At 37.5% G+C, this 25,897-nt stretch overlaps 1 protein-coding gene across 1 annotated transcript in view; it reads left to right on the top strand.

The window, feature by feature from the left end:
• Nucleotides 1-25,691, top strand: part of EGFL6 (EGF like domain multiple 6) — a 31,576-nt gene extending 5,885 nt beyond the window's left edge. The window contains exons 3-12 of the mRNA XM_083855561.1: nucleotides 493-585; nucleotides 3,406-3,525; nucleotides 4,350-4,469; nucleotides 5,150-5,284; nucleotides 7,028-7,150; nucleotides 12,780-13,103; nucleotides 20,935-21,015; nucleotides 22,169-22,255; nucleotides 23,603-23,868; nucleotides 25,040-25,691. Coding sequence (XP_083711687.1) covers nucleotides 493-585; nucleotides 3,406-3,525; nucleotides 4,350-4,469; nucleotides 5,150-5,284; nucleotides 7,028-7,150; nucleotides 12,780-13,103; nucleotides 20,935-21,015; nucleotides 22,169-22,255; nucleotides 23,603-23,868; nucleotides 25,040-25,135 — 1,445 coding nt within the window. The 3' untranslated portion in view covers nucleotides 25,136-25,691. The remainder of the gene's footprint in view (nucleotides 1-492; nucleotides 586-3,405; nucleotides 3,526-4,349; nucleotides 4,470-5,149; nucleotides 5,285-7,027; nucleotides 7,151-12,779; nucleotides 13,104-20,934; nucleotides 21,016-22,168; nucleotides 22,256-23,602; nucleotides 23,869-25,039) is intronic.
• The last annotated feature ends 206 nt before the right edge of the window (nucleotides 25,692-25,897 follow it).

Genomic DNA, 25,897 nt, shown 5'->3' with positions numbered 1-25,897 from the left:
TCCTCAGCTGTAACTGAGGAGATCCAAGACTGTAAACTGCTACAGGATTATGTGTCTCCTTTGGCTCTAGGAGAGTGCTGTTGCCTCTTTCCTACTCCAGATGCCAAGCATAGCAATTCAAGCTGCTGGCCAGCTGCTTCTCACATAGGCTTCCTAGAAAAAGGAAAAACACAAGAGTACAAAACTAAATGTGAATTTTAAGCATTGCAGACAGAAAGAAAAAAATAAAAAAAAATAAAAAAAGGAGGGGGAGACCTTTTGTCTTTACAAACCTGGAAATAACCAAATTCTTGCAATTCATGTTAATGCCACTATTCTCAAGCCCAAATAAAGTGCTAATCAGTAGTTACTGTGCTCAGACTAGAGGAAGAGGTATGGAGGATTCTGAACTTGGGCAGAACCTTTTAGGCAATTAAGTAGGGCAAAAGTGCTGAAATAAAATATTTCTAACTTTTTATTTTTCTCTCTCCTTTCTCTGCCTGACTCTACCAGCTACCTGTGGACATGGTTGCAAGTATGGCGAGTGCATGGGACCAAACAAATGCAAATGTTTCCCTGGATTTACAGGGAAAACCTGTAATCAAGGTTTGTGCAGATGCTCCAGAAAGGGGACTGTTGGTTTTCTGTTTCCTTCTCTTGTACTATGGTTTTTGTCACCTTCCAAAGCAGTAAATCCGGATGTTTTCTTGTTTATGTAGAAGAACATAAGGATTTAAGGCTTTTGCATCTCCAGCATCCCAGGCAAGCTCTAAGCCTCCTTCAACAGACAAAAAGTTTGAACATGCATTGAATATCTCCTATGGGCTGATGACAAGGGCAAACTGTCATTTTTATGGTTAGAGGAATAAGGCATGGAGGGATTATATAGGAAGGTATCAGAAGAGATGGAACAATTCCAGAACCTGTGTTATTTTCTTAACAAGCAGCCCATGTTTCTTTTTAAACTAACCTTCTAGTCAGAAAGACATGCAATTGTATGGTAGACACGTATTTATCAATCTGCCTGGGCTGTTTGTATATGCTGATAGTATTTCCTACCACCATTGGGAATCCTTAGAATTTCATTTTCAGAAAATTTAAATGCACCATTTTCCCCCCAGAAACTTTGAATTTGACATGGAAATATTTCAGTTAACACATTGGTGAGAACTCAGCTTTTTTTTTTTTTCTGTTCCAAAATATGAGACCCCTGTCTTGGATCAGATGAAAGGAGCAGGTCACTGTGCATGGAGAGGCAGATTAGTGAACTGTAGGTGTTATGATGGAAACATGACATAAAGGCCACACAAATGACTGGGTCTGTCCTTGCTGCCTTCCTAAGCTCCTGCAGACTTTGCTTGAAAATACTGCATTGACATGCTAAACACACATTTTTTATACTCAAAACCACCCATTTATTGCACAGTATCTTTCCAACAATATGCCCTAAAGATGTGCTATTAGACATTTTGGAAAAATCCATCTTATGCTGTTTCTCACAGGGAAAGAAGTTAAATCCTCGGAAGTTAAACCACTAGAGAGGAAAGGGAAACAGCAGCTGTGGTTATATGTAACAGATAAATAAGTACCACTTACAACTTCAGCCTCTAAATGCAGATGTTTAACCTCAGAAATTGTTTGGCAGCTTAAATGTTACTAAAAGGCAAGAGAGAAGCCCTCAACTTTTAGGTGTTTTCTGTGCAGTAACTCCACGTGCATTTGACATACTCTCCACAGGCAATCTGATCAGTTCTGTGCACTTCAGTAGGTTCAGAGACTGAGGCTTGGAGGAAGCACTGCACAGACCTAAACATGCAAATTCCCTGTTAGCTCCTGGGCTTTTCTACCTTCTGAAGCATGGCCAGGATTTTTTCAGTGAGGTGGTGGCTGGTACAGGCCAGAAGTGTCCAAGAGCTGTTTGTTTCAACAGTCCAACTGTATAGATGGTCATGTTCCATCAGCCAGGAGTGCTAATACCCACTTATAATTTACGAGCAGATGTAGCCTTGGTCTGTCCTTACAGCAGAATGTCCTGCTGAGCAAGCTCAACAGGAGCTAACTAAAATAACAGAGATAAGGGCACTGTATTAGTCTGCCACCAAGTCTGAGCTAAATTAGCCTTATCTCTATATGTTCTTTTTTAGAGCTGTGTATGCTATCTGTGCATTGTGAGAGATAGGTGCAGATAAGCACTTTTGAAAATGTATGGTCTAAGTGGAATAACTTTTGTTCTCCAGTTTGCTCTCTAGTTTCTTTGTTAAGAGAGTTTTAGTTATTTAGTGGAGTCACAGTAGCACAAAAATCCAGTGTGATTTGCAAGCAGGCAGGTTGTCCTTTTTCAAACAGACCCTGTGAGAGTAATACAATGCAACCCTCTCTCTTCCCTGGACTGAGCTGTAACAAACACTTGGGCATCTCCAACAAAGTTTATGCTTTCAATGGCCTAGAGGTTCCTGTGTTGTTCAGGGTATGGCACAAGAGCAGATGCTTCTTCCATTAGAAGTGGAGTTGCACAAGCTCAGTGCTTGCCTGGAGAGCTGCATCTTTACTGAAAATATATTATCAGTCATATGTGCTGTTAAACACATACTGAATGGGCTGCATATGCTGGTGCATTCTGTAAATGAGTTCTGTCTATTTACTAATCATTACAAGATTTCAAGAGGTAGAGGTGTCAGGTCATGGAAGTAAAAAACACAGACGTTTTCCCTTTGTCATAGGCCAAATATCATTGTCAGTACTGCTCACCCTATACCCCACAAATAAATGTTTTAGAATTCTCATTTTCTCCCTGTGAAGGACAGATGTTGGGAACTTGAAATTGATTTAGTTTCTGAAAAGCCTTTAAATCCTGGATTTTGAGAAGGATTTAGGATGTTTTATTCTCATGATTTTGAGATTTTTGAGATCTTTTTAAAGTCACATAATTATTATAATATATTGTATTTCATTTCTGTTGCTGATAACCTTGGTGCCAGTGTGTAGCTGTGTAGCAGTAGAAAAATTAAAGTAAAAATCTTTGTTTCACTTCATCTCAAACAGTTTTGCTGTTCTTAGTCTCATATTTTTGCCTTTCAAATACAGAGGTCAACTGGAGGGCTAGAATCAGAAAAAATCCATTAAAAACACTCCCAAAAAAAGATTAGCTACAATTTTCTCCACCCCTCCACTTCTTCCTAACAAGCTGCCAGATGTGGCCAGAGTTTGCATTAATTTTTCAAGTGTAGAGGTTTGTGTAAGTTGGTTTTACTAGCATTCTTTCAGCCAGATGGTCTGCTAAACTCTCATCTTGCAAGGAGCTGGCTTATTTTCCATCCAGACAATTTCACTCTGGGGAACTCCACACATTAGGCAACATTATCCACCTATATGCATGAATATATGTATAAAAGCCCAGCACTCACTCCGTTCCAATGACTTCTGCAGATCTGAATGAATGTGGACTGAAGCCACGTCCCTGTGAGCACAGATGTATGAACACACATGGCAGCTACAAGTGCTATTGTCTCAATGGGTACATGCTCATGCCAGATGGCACATGTGCAAGTAAGTAATAGAGCTGATGGAACAGGCACACCAAAATCTTCTAATCACATTTAATCCCAGTAGATTTTCTTCTTGTGATGAACAGATTTAGCTTATTCGGGATGGGGTCTTTGCCCTGGCTCTTTGGTACTGTCACAGCTGAAAGAGGCTTCCTATTTGGTATATCCTAGGTAAAGTAAACTAGGTCATACTTATGTTTTGGTCTTCAGAGGTGTTTTGGTCCTGATAGAAGTAAAACTCTTTGATAGTGTTGCTGCAGATGAAAAACAGCTAGTATGATCTCAGTGTATAGTCAGGCCAGTTCATCTGTTGAATAAGGATGACCAAATGTATTCAAGCAAAGCACCAATACAGATTACTTTTTACTGTACTGAATTTCATGCCATTATTCCTTGCTTTACCTTTCTGTGCTCCACAACTGATTTATTTTATCTGTTTCAATATGCTTTTGTCAGTTGATGAAAACTGTTCTTGCAAACATTTGCTGTATGATCTAAGGCTTATCTAAACTTGTGAAAATAGGTATTTTTACCTATTTTCTTTGTCTTTAAGCCAGCATGAAATGGAAAACATTCTGCTTTTTTGCCAACCTGATTTTTCAGAGCTGGGCAAGCTTCTAGTTTTTTGGTGACAAGAGTTTTGTTTGTAGAAAATACCTCATGGACTCCTGAATTTTTTATATGTTAATGTATAAACAGCTTTATTTATAATGAATGGATTTTTGTTGTTCTGATTAATTTCTGTGTTCATTCCTATCTAACTTAAAATTGTGTGATTCCAGCCTAGAATTTTGCTCTTCTTGTTATTTTAAATACTGTTTTCAGGTTCTAGAACATGTGCCATGGTGAATTGCCAATATGGATGTGAAGAAGTCAAAGGACAGGTGCAGTGCCTCTGTCCATCAGGTGGCCTTCAGCTGGGACCAAATGGAAGGACATGCATTGGTATGGTTAAAGAGCTCACTCTCAGCTTCTTTCTGCAGGATGCTCAAAGCCATAAGATTCTGGGGAAAGGTTAGGAAGTAATTAACCCTCCTCGCCAGCTTAGATAATGCTTCTTGTTACTGTCAGTGTGATGTAAACTTTTCATACTTTTTAAAAATAATTTTTCTTGAACTATTGGCCATGTAATTATTTAGAAAACTCTCATCCCCAGTAAAAATAGTTCAGTGTTTTGACATGACTTTAACAGATTCAGTTTCTCCCTATTAGTATTAAGGCCATTAATTTCAGTGCTTTGCCTGCAGGAAGTTGCCCTGCTGACATAATGTGTTATAGGATTTGGGCATTTTGTTTGGATGGGGCTTTCTGTTATTGTGATGACCCACAATACAAGCGTCTCAATTTTTCTCCAGAAGCCTCAACATTACCTGTGAGTTTCCTGTGATTAAGAAATCATTGCTTGTAATAGTTGGTGCTGTGTTCTTCCAAAAAGTTAGTTCACATTTTACTGCTTCACTCATAAGAACACATGTGAAAGCCATCACCAAATGTGAAATTATAAGACTTATTTATCAAGCTTTTTTGTGATAGCCAAGACCAAATCATTGCCATGCAAATCCCAGTGAGTTTTTCTCCATTTTACCCTCTCATGGATCTGACCAGTATCCCTTCTCCTGCTGCAGATATTGATGAGTGCTCCACTGGCCAAGCTGTCTGCTCGTACAACCGCAGGTGCGTCAACACCTTTGGAAGCTTCTACTGCAAGTGCCAGCTGGGTTATGAACTAAAATACACCAGTGGCCGCTACAACTGTGTAGGTAAGAGCTAACCCATGGGTGTTCCTTCTTCATTCCTTTTATTCCCACCTCTGTGGGAATCTTCCTTGTTGTTGACTCCAGCAAATTGGCCTGTCCTGGGGATGCTGCCTCAGAAATGGGAAAAAGATGTCAACTAAGAATATTCTTGATGGGACTTTTTCTCTTTTTTTTTTTTTTTTTTTTTTTTCTGTAGCCTTATAAAAAACTGGATCACTGGCAGTGACAATTTAAATTGCCTCATTGTGCCAAGTCAAGATGTGCACTAGTTTGTTAAAAGTTGGCTGCTGTTGACTAAACAAAAGTGTACTTCGGGTAAAGGTTTATTTAAAGAACCATTTTTTGTTGTCTTGGTTTCAAACTGTGCTGAATAAGCAGTCCCTCTATATTTATTTTCTTTTTTTCATGTCAGTATTGAAGAATGTGAAGTAAGTGCCTTCATGACTCTAAAGACAGTTATTTGGGTGGTTTGTACAGAACTTGGGGGAAAAAAAGTATGAAAATAGCAGGTTTCAATTACTTTTCAGGTTTCTGTTGCATGACAAAGTTTCTCCCTAACAAAAATAAATATAGTGAAAAAGTTATCTTGACATACTCAGGTGTTAAAACAAATGTCAAAACTCCTGTTTCAGTCCATTAGCTGAATTCTGGAAGGACAGCAAAGTATAAATTACTGCAGCAGATGCTGCAGGAGTATTGTTCAAGCTGTTGACTACACAAGCAACTGGAAGGGTTGGAACTACTATAGGTGCATAAAAAAGAGGATTAATGGGATTTGTTTATATTTAATGGATATTAGAAGTGATGGGTGGGAGGCAGATGATAAGGCAGGTTTGGAGGCTCAAGTTTGCATTTCATGTCTGCAAACTCTGAGAAACTTCAAGTGGAAAAAATATTTTCTTTTCTCATACAATATGTGTGCACTGGGGAAGAAATGGAAAGGTCTCAGTAGTCAGGATTTCATTTGCAAACCTAAATCTCACTTTCAGACACACCAGACTTTTGAGTCAGTCTTCCTTCTACTTGTTTGTTTGCTGACTTACATTATAAGAGGACCTGTCAGCTGCTAAAAATGATGCAATCTGGATAAAATGTGAGTGGTATATAAACATTTGTGCACCAACATGACTCCCTCATGTGGGATAAATCAGAAACATCTTTGTAACAGAGCAAAACCAAATATTCTTGGTGCCTGTACATTTTGCTGTGAGTTGAATATAGTATTTTCTACTGAATTTTCCTTTTTATACCTTTTTTCATGCAGCATCATGTATATGCTGGAATGTGAGAGGTAGATTAAAAATTTTGATAATCTTGGTATGCTCAGGGTTACTTTCCATTGCAATCTTTCTACAGTGATTGAAAGAGTGAGAATGTTTTGGTGAGCTCTTTTTTAATTGATGTCACAATTAAAATGTCTTGGTGCCTTGTGCATTTTGTTAATAGAAGAGTATGTACAACCTAGAGTTGGAATCCTGTTCTCAGTTAGAAAATCCCTGCATTCACCTTGTCTTTACTGGGATGCTCTACATTTTCCATGGATGCATACACCAGCATCTCTGCATTTGGAGCTGACACCAAGCATTCTCTCCTAGTGTGAATTCTTCTGCCTCTGATGGTCACTGCACTTTCTTGGTCTAACATTAGTGCTTACAGTACCTGGAAAGTGATGAGTGGCACAAACAGGCTGTCAGGACCTTTAGGTTTCACCACAGTTTTCACTGAAGTGTTTGTATCTTTCCCCAGATGTAAATGAATGTGTGACAAATACACACGGGTGCAACCTCCATGCAGAGTGCCTCAACACACAAGGATCCTTCCAGTGCAAATGTAAACGGGGCTACCGAGGAAGTGGATTTGATTGTGCTGGTGAGTACCAGTGGAGGTCAGGAATTGTGCTGTATTGTTTCACTCCAATAATTGATCTTTACAAGGCACATCCTCAGAAAAGTCATGCTGAACAGTGCTGCAATACCAACCAAGCAAGACCTCTCCACAAAGTAATATATTAACTGCATGGCTCATAGCATAGCTAATACAAGTATCACTTGTTCAAATTAATTTTGCCTGAAAGTCTCCAACTCTGTGCAAGTAGAACAGCGAAGTGAATTTGTCTTGAACAAACAGAAAAAATTGTTTAAAAAATCTACTGTGATTTCTCCATGAATTCCCAAGGTTAGCCCCTTGGAGGGATGTGCAGTCCCTCCCAGAAGAATTTCAGGCTAACTCAGCAGAAAATGAGAAAAGGGAGGAAAGCCATGACTTCTCTGTTAAACTGCTTTCACTTAAAATTTTGCCTTTTTTTGTCTATTAAATATGGAAGACCTCCTATAAAGATGACATTTCCCACTTTAACTGAATATGACCCTTCAGGAAGAAAGAAAGGCTGTTCTTGTCTTTATATTTAAAATTAACCTTTTCATTTATACCTTTATTAATCCTGGCAGATGTTTCTACTGCAACATCATTAAAGATGTTTTCCTCAAGAGGACACTTGACTCCTGCTGAAACATTTTAAACATTTTTGTCTGTAGCAGATGAAGTCTACATAATATATAAATCTTTTCAAGTAATCCTTGATCAGATATATCTTATGATTGTATTTCATGGTCACAGATGTTCTCTGAGTCCCTCTATTATTCATGTTCCTACTGCCATTATAGCAGTTGAAACTTACAATACAAATTGATAAAGTAATCTTTTCACAGAATATTTTGAGTTGCAAGGATCCAACTCTTGGCCCTGCACAGGAGAGCACCATTTTGTTAAGTTCCAACTTCCAGTAAAAAGATGTTGACTTTTAACAAGCAAAAATAAACACACAAAATTCTGACTGTTACTGAAAGGTTTGATATGGACATAGGTTATCACAGCAGAGGTGTTTAGAACATTCTTCTACTCAAATTTAATGTTATGAGCCAGGTTCCTTTCTAGACCACATCTCTTCTGATATGTCACTGCAGCTCACTGAAATGGAAGGATGCATTTGACTGAATATCAAAGCAAACTGACATGACACATCTTGGTATGGTTTTGTTAAAACAAAATGTACCACAGGTGAAATGTTAAACAAATACCTCTCTGAGAAAATAGTCTGGGTTTTTTTGTTTGGGGTTTTTGGGTTTTTTGTTGGGTTGTGGTTTTGTTTGTTTGTTTTTTGTTTTTTTGTTTTTGTTTTGTTTTGGTTGTTGTTGTTGTTTAGTTTGGTTTTTGTTTGTTTTGTTTTTGTTTTGCTTTGGTTTTTTGTTTGTTTTGCTTTGTTTTTTGGTTTTTTTTTTTTTTTCTTTTTCTTTTTAATGAGAAGGTAAAAAATTCCAGGGAAATTTTCTTTTTTGACTAGCTTTATGTATAAAATACTCTTTCATCAAGCAAAAACGATTCAACAAGAATGATTAAATATAAATAGCAGAAATACTTTCACTTGTGGAGAGAAATTTTTTGATGTCTAGCCCTGTAAAAAATCAGTTCAGAAGTCAGATGATTCCTATCTTCCCACAGGTATTTTTCTTACATAGTTTGCCCTCTGCCTACTTCCTCCTGTCATATTTCCAATTACTGAAGTCCATTTGTTGTTTAGAAGAGGAAGGATCCATGCCATTCATAAACTTAATAGAACACACTAAATGAAAAAGAGATTTATTACAAGAGCAGATAGAGGAATAACATACAGTAATGAGAGCAGTCAGAGCCACAGGCAGGTCAAAAAATGAGGGTCCAGCTAGAAGGATGTAAACAACAATAAAGGAAGATTAAAATACAATCAGTGGTAGGTGAACCCTGAAATGTAGAGATGCTAAATGGAGACTGGTTTCTCTGGTGGTAATTCCCCCACATATACCTTTTCTTTTAAAGGAAAGTGGAGGAAATTCTTTTAGCTCTGAATGTTTCAATAGGTGACTTTTACAGCAATCCTCAGGAACATCTGACCAGTGTAACTGATGGGGGCAGGACGTGTCTTGCTGTTGGGGAAAATGTTTTTTCAAACAATGACACAAAGAATCGGATGTACCAGCCAATAGTGAAACACTAAATGTTCTCCATGTCATATGGCAATTGTGGAAAAGCTTTGCCTTTACTGCAGCCTAAAGAAATTTTGCTATTGGGTTTAATAGGATGAGGACACCATCTTGAGAATTTAGGGGCTGAAGGCTGTGGGTTCACACTTCTTTTGGTGACAATGGCTACAGTTCCTGTGGCCCATTCCAGTTCCCAGCAGGTGGGCCTGGGCTTGTGCTGCAGCTGAACAAAAAACTTCTTAAATCAGTCTCCAGTACTCCACATAATAATTCCCACAGAGCTGGAATCCTGTTTTCACAGGGAAGCATTAGTTCTTAATAGCAATTTTCTCTAGTATAAAAACCCTGGCTACCATGGAAGCAGTATTTGCTTTTTTTAAAAAAATGGAAACTATTTTAATATATAACTCAATTTTTGGAAAGTGAAAGCGGAGCAATTAAGGACATAGTTTATAATGAAATTTCTGTGGCTACATCTCATGCCATCAAATAACCTAATAAGTGACATAATATAAAATTCACCTTTGTAAAGAAGGTGGTGGAAATTCTTTCATTCAATTTGTATGTCAATACACTAACTTGGAGAAAGCTGCTGAAATGTCAGGCTGCAAACACTGCTGCTGGTATGGACATTACCTGTGATTTTTAAGGCAGCCTTTTGCCATTTAACACTCCTATATGTATGAAACATTGGAGACCATTTCTGAACTGTCTGTAGCACACACGTTTGAGAAGCCAGAGAGATGGATTGAACAATCCCTAAAAGGGTCCTAGTCATTTCCACGTCTGGCCTCTATCCTGCTGCAATCTGTTATTGTTCTCAGGTTCACGTGTTTCCTGATTTTCTATTGTGCATTGAAAGCCCATATTTCCCCTGCCACATGCTTCTGTGTATTTCAGCTTTATTTAAGAATAAAGTCTCACAAGGTTCTATAAGCAATTAAGATTCCTGAGGAAAAAAAAACCCAACATATTTTTGATTCACTTTTTTTGGTCCTACAAAATAATAGGAAAAAGGATTACTATCTTTAAGTCTACAGCTATGACTCTAAGGAGCTCAACAATGACACTCTTGTTATTGCCCAGCTAGAGGCAGAGGTTGCTCTTCTTCATTATGCTTTGCTGGGTATATAAGTGTCTATAAAAAATCATGTTGGCTCTCTCTGCCTCTTGGTTTACTCGTTCAATTTTACTGATAGGGCAACTCTTAGACCCTATATATGATTTTGCTTTCTTATTAACTTGCCAGTCCTGAGACTGGTTTGGTTTGGTTGAGGAGCAGGTGAACTGCTCATTCAGGCAAGTCCACAGGCCATGGATTCAAAAGAACAGACTCAGTTTAAGGTGGTGCATCTTTACATTGACTTAGTCCTCCTGCAATTTATGGCTAGACACAAAAAAAGCCTTAAATCTACACCTCTGGCTACTCTAAAGATGAATGCAGGTTGGAAGGAGACTAGTGTTGTGTCCTAAAAATAAGCTTAGTGTCTAGAGTCTCTGTCTCCACAAGCATGGAAATTTTCATAGTGCAGCAGCAAACTGGAGTCTGCAAGCACATGGGAATTTATACCTTTTCATCCCCCTATTTTTGTCACTCCTGTCAGTTGATTTTCCACACTGCTAAATTTTGCACATACAAGGAGATTGGTTTTCTGACACTGCAGAGGTTATTATGTCGAACTGTAAGAATTTTCCATTTCATGAGGAAATCTTCAAAGCAGAAACTAAAAGCAGATGTTCAGGTTTGCTGAGCAGTCAGTCCTGTAGCCTTGAAAATCCCCATAGCCTCTCTATTAAAAGTGTGAAGTTTCTAGTTACTGATAGTCAAGAGAAAATTTGTTTGGAATTAAGCTTTCCTGTTAATTTTTATTGCTGAATTCTAATTTAGACTCAGGGAACTTTACATCCTTCATTACATCATCCTCAAGAGGATACTTAGTGGAGTATTAGTAAAGAGTTTATTTGCAAGTATTTGACAAGCAAGCATATAAGTTTTATCCAAGAGAAAGGAAGAACAAATCCTCAAGTTCAGTTTTCATTTTATAGGCATATGTTTACCCCAACAGCAGTCTCGAAAACACCTAAATGCTACAGTGAGCACACTAAGAGTCTGATTCTGTTCCTGACGTGCTAAATAGCATGTAGCTGCACTTGCCATAAATAAAATGTGACAACTTCACAGTGATAGGATGGTATTTTCCAGAAGTGAATATAAATTCAGGGAACTTTCCTCTTTTCCTACTAGACTGCAGTTCTATTTTATTTACTGGTGTTTTTTCTTATGCTCTGTCTCCATGAAAAGAGGCACAGAGAAAATAGTACTACCTAAGGTTCCAAGTCAAGTCCATCTGTCTCAAAGTACTACTATAAAATTTTCATAAATACAAAATGAGGAGCAAAATAGGAACATATTCTTGCCCAGATAATATAATCATTAGACAGCAGAAGCAGAGGGAAATAAAAATAGCTGCCTTCCAGCATATTTTTTAATCCTAAAAGACTGTAGGTACTGCAGCATCAATACTGATTGAGAATCAAAGATGGGAAATGGTATATGAGGCTATTCTGATCCACTGATGAAAATAGTCTTTGTTTATGAGAGAGCTCTTTTTATAGCACACTGGAACTGCTCAGCTTTCATTTTTGCCTAGGTAGTTCACATAAAGGACTCAAACTGCTGGTAGTTTGTGACATGGTTGTGCACAACATTTGATAGTAGTAGCGAAAAGGATAATTCCAGAATAATTAAAATAACACCACTTTATTCAAAACTATAAGATACAGTATGTCATATCCAAGAGGAATCATAAAATGATAAATTCTCAGGAAATGTTACATTTATATTCTAGTCCATCTTGGGATTGCAAGATGGTAACAATTCAGCATTCTTGGATGATTCTCTGAATTTTAGTGTTTACCCCTTAAAATTAAATAAGAGCTAAAAAACATATGATGGAGGAGCTTGATGTGTATCTTCTAAAAATATCCTCCATTTCAGTAGTTTTCAGCCTGCCATGGAAGGAAAATTAGATCAGAGAAGTTTGCAAAAGATAGCCAAGAGAAGTGCTCGTTATTAGACTGCAGTTGTTTTGAAGGGGATCCCAGCTCCATGGACAATTTTAGTCCAAAAACTGAAGAAGGACTTTTAGGGGTTTTTTTTGCCCGAGCTCCAGTGTAAAAATAATTTAAGTAAGGGGCTCTATGGCCTGTGTTACTCCTGTGTTACACAGGAGGTCAAAGAGATGATTACAGAGGATTGCTTTGGTCATTTCACTGTACATCAGGCAAAGCTATCCCTATAACAGAGCTTAACATGTGTGTGTGTGTTCAGTTCTGTGCAGAACTGAACTTATATCTCATAGTAGAGAATTGAGTTTATGCACCTCTGGACCTTGTAAAGGACACCATGGTTCCATTTAGAAACATTGTCGTGGCTGAATGATTCCTTAGATGAATATTTTTTATTTTCTTCTTGGTTCTAGTTATTCCTGAAAAGTCAGTGAAGGAAATTGCAAGAAGCCCTGGGACAGCTAAGGACACAATTAAGAAACTTCTTGCACATAAAAGCAGTGTGAAAAAACATAAAACAATCAAGAATGCAATCCCAGAAGCAGCTGTGACACCACCTTCAACCCACTTGCAGTTGCTGGACTATGAAGGTGGTATTGATCTTGGTGAGAGCTACAGTGAGGAAGAGAAAGAAACTGCAGCTGCTGCAGAAGAGGAGGCAGAAGAGTCAGATGAAGAGGAGAAGGAAGATTTTGAAAATCAAATTGATGAGCGAAGCCTTAGAGGGGATGTCTTCTGTAAGTTTCTTTGGTTTTTTAAATGTTTGGCTTCAATGTTAATATGTATAAACACTAAAAAATCATCACAAAACATTACAGACACTTTATCAGAATTTACTTGTAGGAAATGAATCATAGGATGGTTAGGTTCCCATTAATGGTTTTGAAAATACATTTGAAGACTTTGAGAAACATTGCAAGAAGGTGTACAGTGTATTGGAAGTAGATGATCGTTAAGGTCCCTTCCAACCCAAGTGATTCTATTATTATAACTGTTTTTTAGTACAGTTGTCTCAGTCAAACATTCTTCAAGGTAGTGGCAAAAATAATTACCATGAAAAACACACACTGTCAATAGTTCATTCATTATATTTTCTCTTTCCAAAGTATAGAAAAATAATAAATACTATCCCGCAGCTATTAAAATTATAATAATAAAAATGAAAAAAATTAAGTTAACATTCAGTTTATTGCTATTTAACCCGGAAAGAGAGATTGAGTATATGTTTTTTTAAAGGAAAGGTAATTTTAAAGTCCTCTGGGAAAAATGGTCTGTAATATTGTAGTTCTGTAAGACAGCCAAGAAAAAATGTAACTATTCACTTAATACATTGGAGAATACAAGCGTCTTTGCCAAAGGCATACTCCTAAAATTGCCCCCCCCCCCTTTTTTTTTTTGTTTTGTTTTGTTTTGTTTTGTTTTACCAAGTGGAAATTGGCTTGTTTCAGTTTAAGTTAAGGATATAGGCTAATATTGCTTCCTCAAATTATGCTAGGGGGCTGATAAACAGAACAAAGTCAGAACTTTGCTCACCAATCTCCTCCCTTCCTGCAAATACTAACAGTGACTGCTAATGGCATGTTTCAAGTTTGCTGACAATACCAAAATGCGGAGAATGGCCCATTCATTGAAGGGCAGCACTGCTGTTAAACAGATCTGGCCCGGATGTGGAGGTAGACTTGACAGGAATACGAAGTTCAACAAAAGCAGATGGAAAGGGAGAGAAAAGCCTCGTGCCACATTATGGATTTGGGATGACTGCTTAGGAAGATGCTTTGCAGTGAATTGCAAGTTTTGCACTTCCTATTACAAGACTAAATGAGGACACACTGGCATGAGTCTAGCAGTGCTCTGAGACAACTTTTTTTCAGCTTTGAGAGGGGAGGGCTAAGAAGAGATCTTATCGAAGTCTTCAGCTATTTAATGGAATGTAATAGGGAAGGAATGGACAAGCTTTTCTTGAAAATATACAGCGATAGGACAGGAAGTGATGAATGCAAGTTGGAACAAAAAGAAAATTCTCCTTGGATATAATAAAAAGACTATTTCACCATGAAGGTGGACCAAATTTGGGACAGGTATGCAGAGAGGTTGTGAAATGTCTATCCTTGCAGATATTCATCATATGACTAAACTGGGCATTGAACAATATCCTGATCAGGAAGTCAGACTAGGTAACCTAAAAATGGCTCTTCCAACCTATGTGATTCTGTGATTCATTCATGTGTTTTCAAGCATTTCAAAGCAGTTTAGATAATAATGAGTGTAGAACTGGATTTCTCTCTGGTATTGTAAATGCATAACACCACAGTTCAGGAATCAGTAATATTTCTAAAAAAAAACAAAACAGCTGCTACCTAGCTGCATACAAAAAGAGATTTCTGTTTGTTCTGTTTTTAACCAGATTAAATGGTGGCAAATTTCTGACTAATGGTGCCATGCCTCCCAAGTGGAGGTTTCTGTATTCAGGATGTCACTCTCCCTCTGGCCAGCCATACCTAAGCCCCAGACTAGATCTTTACTCAGCCTTTCATTCCTGACTAGCATGTGCCACTTCATTTGAAGAAGTGGCCCTTCCATCTTCTGATGATCCCTTTATAAATTACTTACCTAAAGGGAGTAGCAGGTGCAGAAGCTGATGCTGAATTGGGGTTGAAGTTTTCCATGTATGGCAAACTCTCCTTGGGGTTCATCCTTGCTGTGCTGGTGCTGCCAAATGCATTTGAGAGTCTCAGAGCAAAGGGTTGAGGGACTTGGCTCTGTTCTCTCACAAGAAGCAATAAAACAAGTCTTCTGATGGCCATAATTTTACATTTAGAAAACTGTTTCACACACATTTCTGCCAAAATATTATCCTGATGAAGGACATAACTCTTCCCAGTCATGCTAATTGATCCAAAGCTGTGGAGAAAGCTTTGGATCAATTTACGGAAATTTACAGCAACTGGAGGAATGAGCAGAAGACAGTTGAAATATATATGTTGATGTTTGTTAAGATTAGTTTCTCACGTACTCAGGCTTCCTCATGGGGGTATGCTGACGGGGAGCTTGTGTGTGCTACGAGGGTGGTGTGGATTGACCAGATATGTTGGACTGAATGTGATTAGACTGGGAAGGACTCAAAAAGATTGACTAATTAACAGCAAAATGCTTGTGGAACCTGAAGGGAGGTTTACCCTTGGTAAGAGTGTGTTCCCCTGCAGTTGTGATTTCTATAGGGTTAAAAGCTTTTCTTTCTTAACAAAATTGTGGGAATATTGCTGATCTCACACTTTTAGGGGCATAGTATTAATAGTTCTGTTAATATTTACTGTAAATAATAAATTAAATATTTATAAATAATACTTCTGTTAATTATAGATATATTTCTTCAAATTTTTGTTCCATAAAGGATTATGGCCTTTTTGGCTTCCTCAGTTGTGAGGCAAGGCATCCTGTTAAAAAAATAAAAACAAAAACAAAAAAACAAAACCCACAAAAAACCAAAAAGCAAACCCAAGTCCGCTGTTCAAGGCATGGATGGATGGATGGATGGATGGATGGATGGATGGATGGATGGATGGATGGGTGGATGGATGTAACTCAGACATCTCAACAGGTGTCTTTTTCAGCCTGCTTGGACAGGTCAGGAAGGATTGCCAGGAATACTGCCTCTAGGGTAGGGTATTCCCTGGGTTTTGGTTAAAAAGACAAAGGGTTCTGCTCTCTCTGCCTGGTGATGCAAGGGGAACTTGGTCTCCTGTACTGGGCTACATGACCTGATGCAATTGCAAAGTGGGGATTACGCAACCTGAGTACTACTGAGTGTAATACTCAGTGCTACACTACTTGGAATGCATTAATTTTCAAGACTTCAATTTGAGTGAGGACACACAGGGAAAATCCTTTGTCCATAGGAAAATCCAAATAATATATTATTGGTGAGAGTCTTTATCAAAGACATTCCCAACAAAAGCAGGAATTTTGAACACCTGGGGTAGGCAGAGAGGCAGAGTCTACTTGTTTCTACAGAAATTACCACTACAGCTGACAGCAGTAACAATGAATATTATTGCTTGAAAATATTAAAGCATTATATTTTTGTCTATGCCGCCTTTGTTCCAATCACATTTGACTGGAATTTTCCCTTATAGATCTAAGAGATCTATATGTTGAATTTTTTAGAGAGATTTTATTTTGCTAGGGGATTCTGGCAGAAAGCTGACGTGCTGCTTCATGAAGAGATAGCAGACTGCCCAAGATGTAGTTTCATTAAGTTTGTGAACTCTGTATAATCTGTGGCTTTCTTGTTTGAAACCAGCTGTGATTCAAGGACTTGAAGCATTATGCCATTTTCATTTTCATTTCAGGATACATTGCTTAACTGTGTTTTCTTTCCTTTTAAATTTCCATGTGTTGTACTTGATCGTTGTTATCATAAAAATCCAGTCATGATTCAGGCACTTAATTGCTTGAACATTTGGCTGTTAAAATACTTTCAATTTTAATGATACTGAGTGATCCTTCAGAGAACATCATTAGCTCAGATTTACAGCTCATAAATTTGGACATTTTTTCCTTTCTTTGCTGATGACTATTCAGCAGATTCCTTTACTACAACATTAAATTCCTGCATATAATCCCTTCAAGTATTCACATAGCATCTGCCTTTTGTATTATTAATATTGGTATTGTTTGTCTTCTGGGAAGAGTAGTTAATTAGGAAAAATAGAAAAGTCTCTTTAAATTGATGTATTATTTTATCATAGTAGTTTTACTACATAATAAATACATAGGGAACCATAGAAAAATATTGTAGGAAAAGGAGGAAATATTACATGGAGATAGAAATTATTGAAATAGGCCCAACTACCAACATACTGTACCTTCGTGAGAATTTGTATTTACCATTTTTTTAAAAAAACCAAAACACACAATATTTAAAGACTGCAAAGTGAAGCTCACAACATTTCAAAAATGTCAAAATTAAGGTCATCAATGAAAACTTGAATTTTTTTCTTGTATTTTTGTATCTTATGATACAGTCTGAAATTACTTCAAATTACTGTTTTCCATGGGATTCTTACCTTGTACAATGTGAAGGAAGAACCTGTCCTGTTGTGAAAGGGGCAGTTTAATAAATAGGAATATTTATTTATTATTATACTATTTATTGATTGATATTATTATTAATCATTAGTTATTTATTCATGAATATTAAATAGTTTAATAAAAATGAGAGTAAACCATAGTACTGGAAAGCTCTTTATTACATGACAAGTGCTCTTTATGCATATGGAGAAGACACAGAGAGCTGGACCAAAGTACTTGCTTTCATAAGCAATGATTGTGGAGATGCTACACTCAAGCTCCACTGAAATAATTAAGCACAACCTTAATTCTGACAGTGTCTAAGATTTTAGTGCTTTTTGGCCACCATTGATAATTCAGGATGGTATTGCCAACTGCAACTAAATTCTATATTCTGTACTTCATCTGTTTATGAAATTCGCATTGTGCTTAAAATTCCTGTAGTTTTGTGTAGCCAGCCGTGTTATTACACAGAGACACTTCCTTTGGTAGCATCAAGAATGATGAAGAGGGATTAGTATTTGGGAATACTAAAAGTGGACTGTTTCCCTTATGCCTTCACAACTCTAGGTGCTGAACAAGAGAACTCCCTCAGTTAATCATGATATTTGCCCTAAATCTTACTTTTTTCTGGTAATTATATCACTCTGTGAGCTATTAATGTTCAGACCACAGCTCAGTTCATAGCTATACGTGTCAGACATCTGGCAGATGTAATTCTTTCAGAGCAAGATGTGGTAGCAGAGAAATGGGATATTCTGTGAGTCCAGCATAGTGGTATACCATATATATAGGAAGCTCGTCTTAAATTTTTTACATCTTACATTCTGCTTGATTTTTTTTTTTTTTTACAGTTTTACAGAAAAAAACCACTCTGTTTTTCTGGGTTTTGGGTTTTTTGGGTTTTTTTTTAATGGACTTGATGGCATCACTGGTTAAGAACATGTGACACCATGATATGAAGGAGTTTATATGCAGAGATTACATATTAACTATTGCTGCAGATAAGTAGATGGGGGGACATCTGCAGTGCAGAGGGAAGGAGGGACTCTGCTGTGCCTGGAGTGCGACATATCTGTGCTTTTGTTGGTGAGAGTTTTTTCTTAGGGAACATGAGATGAGACCTGCCCTTCCACAAGACCACTTGACAGCAGAAGAGCTAAAAAAAGTAATTCTGACTCCTGCCTATTACTTAGGAGCATCCTGGCTATGTGTGAGGATGGTTTGAGGTAAAATGTAGGCATTTTTCAAGCAGTAAGGTTTCTCTGAAACCTTTCTGTTAGCTGAAGTTTACAGGTTGTCATAATATGCAGCTGGTATCTTTCAGTGAGTGCAAAACCTGATTGTAATGTCTGACTGAAAACAGAAATAGATTTGGAAACAAAACTGGACTCTTTTTATGTCCATGACAGTTCTTCACTTGATAGCACATGGCTATCTGCATGTCTCTCTCGAATGAATTCAAGTGTAATTCAATAACTTAACAAATAAATCATTCTGACAGCTGTTGTCTTCTGTTAAATCACTCCACTCTTTCCACACTTGATCATATTTAAATAGCTGTCTTCATTTTGGCAAGGGTTTTCACAGTCTGAGCCTCTTTCACCAAGTACAATGCCAAGTTTGTGGCTTGAGTGTAAACACAACACCTAATCTGGATGTGCCTATTCCTAAATGTGTATATGTAAACAAAAATTAATTTGGAGAAAGATGTATAATAATCCTTGCCTTAAGTATGAATATTATTCAGGTGTTCTAAGCAATGGTCTGGGTTAGGGGAAAGCTACAAGGACAGCAAGAGAGGACACACTCCTGGCAACCCATCAGAAGCTCATAAGATAGCATGAGTCTTCCTCAGCTCAATTCAGCACTTCTGGAAGTGCCTCCGTGGCCTCTTTGTTAGTGTGTGTTTTCACTGGTGTACACAGAGCAACTTCTGACAGTTTTGAAGGAGAAGAAAGGTTAAGTGGATGGCATAGCCTTTATGGTACTAGGAGGCTCTGGATTTCAGTGGCTTCTGAGTATATTCTTAAAATTGAGTATGTGTGAGCATGTTGGAGTATTTAAATGGAAAGCCCTAGCTCAGTCAAACTCATGGGAAAAAAATCTCCCCTCTGAACAAATGTGCATCTATGTGAAAGTTCTGTCTTTTAAAATATTTGGCATTTGCATATATGATACAATGCTGAATAGGAAAAAGTAACTTCCATAGCTCCTATCATCTGGCATTTTTAATAAAGACTGAGCTTTTTTAGCACAGTTGTCCACGGGGTGTGGCTGAAAAGTAAATTTCAGTTATTTCAGGTTTTCCATTAATACATTTTCTAAGCAGTAATCCAAAGGCTTCTCCCTCACTCCTCTAAAACACTCCACTTTTAAGCTCCTCCTGTTTTTATAGGTGGTCGTGACTATATCACAGGTATCATCTGCTTATGTGTTTGCAAAGGATAAAATACGAGTGAGAGCAGATCTTTCCCTTTTCTCATGTGTTATTAGTTACTTACACAGGGTATGCATAAAGAAGTTGAGACTTAGGAATATTTTTTTAGCGAGTGCATGTATCTATTAATCACTTCATACAAAAAAAGCTTAATCATAGAAATTTTAAATAATTATATTAATTTAGAGATTACTGAGCATAAGCAAGAATATGTAAGCTGCTATCTCACCAAAAAGGAGAGGATTTCCCTTGGTTGCTGAGGCTGAGAAATAATGCTTCTTTACTAGCCACCTCTTTCAGGCCAGTATCTTAGAGAATTCCCCTAATATTCATTGGCTGTGTTGCTTTACCAACTCTTCCAGTTTGGCACAAGACACATCAGCCAATTTTTACAAAACAACTTGCTCAGCGATCAGAACATCAGTGTGTGCTCACCAGCTGCAGCAGGGAGGGTGAGGAATGGGAAAGGCAATTGCTGGAGCCTCTCTTCCCAGCAAACAGCAGAGCTGATCAGGTATGCAGGAAAGGTGCACCCTTGCAGAGAGTGTGACTTCAGAAAAATAACTTTCTGGGGCTTCTGGTACAGCAGCACCAGATGTCACTGCCCTGAACACAGGCCTGTGGGCCTCTGATGCCCTAATGTTTATGGCTTTTACAAAACCTCTGACATTATCCATTTTTTGGGGGCTGCCAAAGTGATGCCAAGTCACTGTCTCTGCTGTCTGGTAGAGTTCAGTTCAATTTGATCATTATAGCAAGAAAGCAGATCAGCCCACTGAAAAAAGATCAACATTTTATGACCTTGTGAGTCTGTAATTCAATGGAGCTGTAATTTCAGTGCTTATAGGTTAGAAGGCTCAGTGCTGTGGAAAACAACAATTTAAGCAAATTTTCAAAATACAGTGTACCTAACTGCAGTTAGGAATATGGGTTTGGTGGTGAAGTGGAAAATACATATATTGCCTTATTTAAATAAATGATGCCAACTGGTATAAAGGAATAAAGTTCCATTTTCTGTTCCTCTGATGACTCAGTACTTGACAAGTTGTTTTCCCTAGTTCCCAAGGTAAAAGAAGCAGCTGCCTTTGGCCCTCACCTGGCACAGAGGAAAATTCCAGTGTCAAGACCAGACCAAGAAGGTGGCTTATTTTTATCATACAGTATTTATTTTCTTGTGTATTGTATCCTTTTTTGACAACCTGTGTTAGGCAAGTCAGAACCAGTTTAAATGCCTTTAACATAAACCAAAGATTTTGTGAACATGTTAGAGATAGTATCTGGCCAAATGGTGCGACCAGTTCCAATGTGCCCTTTTCCAAGCATACTTTTACTGTTTATAACACATGCATAGAAATTTCCCCACATTAAAACTCGACTTGCAATTGAATTTCACTTGAATAATTTCATAGTCATGAAAAAATAAAGTAGTTTATATTGTCTATAAAATGAAAACATGGTGCATAGCACACAATAATCTTAAACAAACAAAACAGACAGATGTGCTGGTTGACATTTTTTCCAATTTAGAAAGCAGCAGTCTCAGAAACAAGGGATTTATACAACAAAGCTCTCTAAATGCCATGTACTGCATGTCTCTGTCTCATGATAAAATACTTTAAAATAACAAGAAGGATGCTTCTTTCTGAGGAAATTCAGATGGCTGACGTATTACTCTTAATCTGATCTGTCATGCTTGCATTGCACAGTGTTCCTTTGTGTGTGAAATGCTTTTCATCTGTAGTCATGAAGGCTGTGCTGTGCTCTGCCTGACACCCTTTTCAGTGTGCTCTAAAGGTCAACTGATCTGGGTTATTCCCAGCTCCACGTTGTTGGAGTATCAGGTGCTGATGTAATGGATTCTTCTCATGGGAGGCCAGTTTCTCTCAATGGATAGAACTGGATCTTGAGCTGATTGCAACTACAGCAGTGTAACAAATGGAGAACGGAGACCTCTAAAGCTGGCAGATCTCAAACAATTCCCGATGCTAGAGTTTAACACTAGCAACTCCACCTATACTTGGGGATTTGCAGGCACTCAATACACAGAAGTCACAGCTTATAAACTCATGCACAGATGCGAGATTGGCAGTAAAAAGACACTGAGCTAAAGAACTAATTGCTACATAAATTCTAATATTTTGCTTTTTTTGCAGCATCTAGGTCAACACTATCTGAATTCAGATTATAATTTTAGAATGATCTATACATTATTAACTGTATGAATAAAGACCAAAATGTTTTAACAGTACTTAGAATATAGTGCTCCTATTATCTGTGCCATTTTTTTTTCAGTTGATTGCAGCTTCAGTCGAGGGGTGTGTGACTGGAAACAAGATGCTGATGATGACTTTGACTGGAATCCTGCTGATCGAGATAAAGGTATTTAAATATGTACCATCTAGATAGGTTTTGATTTGATGGTTTACCCCCTTCAAAAAAAAGGGGGTAGAGTGGAAACAGAATCTAGGATTTTTCTTTTCTATTAGTGGGTTATTTTTATAAAAGAAGAAAGGAGGCAGAGGATGCTAGAAGTGGATATTGTTTCTTTGAAATGTCTAATAGCAAATAGTAATCAGCAACATATTTCAACACAAATAGATCAAAATGTAGGAAAAATTATTTAAAATAACTGTTCGGAATTCCAAACTACAAGGCAATGGAAACATTATCAGCTACGTGTTGTATTTCTCCAAGATTGGTAGGATATTTAATCACACATCTGTCATTTAGATGGATGTGGCAATGTGGTCACCCACATAGCTTAAATATCACAGGAATAATTGCTCAGAAATTTCAAACTCTGCAAGACAAACTCAGAATAAGCCAAGGGCAAGGGGCCTATTCAAGAACAACCAATACATGGACAGGTATCAACGGGGGCCTGCTAAAACCTGAGAAAGAGCTCCATGAGAGCAATGTGGGGCTGCTGAGTGGGTGTACATAAAAAGGTGGGGCTGGACAAGTTTGTTTGAAAGGATCTCTTTCCCTGTGACACAGGAATGTTGCAGAAGTAGCTGCAGTGGATCCTACAGATCCTGCAGGTTCTTATACCAGTTCCCACATGCTCATTCTCTCCCTCTTCTTTCAGAGTCTTTCCATGTTAGTCTTTCTTCACTAATCCTTCCTCTCCTGCTCCATATAATTCCCTAAATCCCTTTTCTCTGCTGTAACTTCCAGGAAAACCTTACCCTGGCCTTATCCTGCCTCCTTGAACTTACATCTGCTGATTATGACTTCATTTATGGCCCCAGATGTTTTATTCCTTTAAGACTTTGTGTGTGTATCTGTCACTTCATTGGTCTTCCAGGACTTGGGAAATAAGCTGTCAGTTCCCTTGGGAATTTGTCATCAATGCAGAGGACACTGGAGAGAATATTGAGCTAGCTCAAGTACTGAAATAATCTGACCACAGAGGCACAGCAGCATGTTTCAGACTATTGCATTTGAAAAACAGATGGCTTTGCCTTCAAAAGATAGTGCAAGGAAGAACTGTAATTGCCAGTGAAATATGAACTCATCTCCTCTGTAAACTGATCTAACTTCCAACAGTACAAGTTTATTCCTTGCTAAGTACACTCCCTGCTGCTTTTGTCCAGTGGGATTTTAAATTATTCAAGTAAACCTGCTTCAGCTTCCCCATTTTCTTAGCAAACATGTATTCAAATTGCTAATAAATAACACACGTGCATTAAAGATGATTTTTTAAAATTCTTTTCTTTTTACAAGGTGATGGCTACTACATGGCAGTTCCAGCTTTTGTGGGGCACAAGAACGATATGGGGCGTCTAAAACTTCTCCTCACTGACCTCAAACCAAAGAGCAGCTACTGCTTGATTTTCAGTTACCGCCTTGCTGGTGAGAAAGTGGGAAAGCTTCGAGTGTTCCTGGCAAATAAAAAAACTGCTCCTGTCTGGGAAGAGAACAAAGGAAAAGATGAAAAGTGGAGAACTGGAAAAATAGAGATATTTCAGGGGGCTGAAACAACCAACAGTGTAAGTATAACAATTTATAAGCCAACTACCACGACCAACACGCTGGTTTAATTTCCTAATTCTCAAGTGTTCCACCAACTGTTTTATAGGCATCAGCAAACAAAAAGGCTTATCTGAAATGGGAAACAGGAGCCCACATTTTAGGGGCCATAAAATTTATCACCTGATTGTAACTTCAGAACTGAGTCACCCCAATTGGTTAGAATACTGATGCCAGTAGTTCTGTCATTTTGTAAAAATACTTCATCACATCATAAATTAACACAAGTAATCAAAATCTGGCCCTAATAGCTCATGCAAGAGAAGCATACATACATGCCTAGAAAAATGAAAATTTTTCATTCATAGAAGAGGATGCTCTCACACCACACTAAACCAGACCATTAGAGCAAAAGGAGACATCACGTATAATCAAAGGGAGGCCATCACCTTAGGAGCAGGGCATACCAACAGGGAATTAAATCACTGATGTCTGCCTGAAAACTGCCTCCATCAGGACTTCAGCCAGTTTCTCCTCCAAATTCTGGGGCCTGATTTCCACTTGTGTGATGAAACATTTTCAGTGCTCTGTAAAGGCTTCTACTGAATAATTGAATACAGTGAACATAAAAGTAATGCACGCCCTTTTCAAGGTCCTTTGCACAGCTGGAATAATGTAGAAAAGCTCTTAAATAAATAGGAATCAGACTATAAAATAAAACCCCAGATACCCTATTCATAAAAAAAATCCTCCTCTTTATATATAGTATACATACTATCCTCAATACATATGAGAGAGTGTAAATATATATAGAATATACACACAAAACCTGAGGATCCAAATAGATCAGAAATGAACAGTTGTAATGTCTTCAGTAAATTAAATGCATGAGCATCATATGCTGTTATAAAACGGCATCATTATAAGAGGATTTCACTCAATTTGCATTTTTTTGTACAATAACAGTAAATAATCTTATTAAAGTAATCCATCTGGTATTGTAAATCTGTGCAGAGGATTTTAAATCTAGTTCAAATAATGCACAAAAGCTTTAAAAATGGCAAAGATTCAAGTCATTAACTCCTGTGTTGTAATAAAATATTCATTCACAGCATTATAACTAATTAAGAATTACTAAATGGTTGGATAAACTACATTTTCACCCTTAATACATATCTTTTCTTATGACAGGTCACTTTTGAATCAGAACGTGGGAAGGGTAAAACTGGAGAAATTGGAGTGGACAATGTTATACTAATTTCTGGTCCATGCCCAGAAGATACCTGATAATGGACATTTGACTATACCAGATTTAATCCTATTTGTCACATTGCCTTATTAGTAGTGTATTTTTGTATTCTTTTCTTCATAAAAAAAAACAAAGCAAAACTATAAAATTGTGCCTTGAATCTAATGCAACAATGCAAACAGAAAAACTGATGTGCAAAATTCAGGTAATGATTTTTCATGAGTTCTAATTTTAATAGATGTGTTGAGTGTAATACTACTGTATTTTATAATTCAAGGTCAGGGTTTCTGAAGTATTATTTGTCTAGCTTTTTTACAAATTCCACGTGCTTTTATTTCTTAAAAAACTTCTTGAGGCTATTCGTTAATCTTCTATTTCATTTCTTCTACTCCATAAGAACATAAAACAGTGTTTAAAAGAATGTTACTACTTCTGGTGACATAATTAACTTCTTAGTGTATGTTGTTCTGAAAATCAGTATCCATCACCCTGTGTGCAGTAAGATAATCACACACAGAACCAAAGTGTTTGTTTGTTTAAGTACTTGTACAAAGATGAGTGCTAGGTAAATTCACGAAGCCAGCACACCACACAGAAATTATGACCAGAAATTATTTATATGTTGTTAATCTTGATATGTTCCACTTATCTAGTATATATTCAGTGTTTACCACTCTACTATTGCTGAGTTGTGCTGAGCTGGCTTCTTATCTTGGGCAGCCTGGTGGCCTTCAGTGTTTACTATTGTATTATTGCTGAGTTGCGCTGAGCTGGCTTTGTTAATTTCTTCTTATCTTGGA

The sequence above is a fragment of the Zosterops lateralis genome (genome assembly GCF_965231275.1).
Source record: "Zosterops lateralis genome assembly, chromosome: 2".
In the NCBI taxonomy this organism is placed as follows: Eukaryota; Metazoa; Chordata; class Aves; order Passeriformes; family Zosteropidae; genus Zosterops; species Zosterops lateralis.
This window is presented reverse-complemented; position numbering and strand designations above follow the sequence as displayed.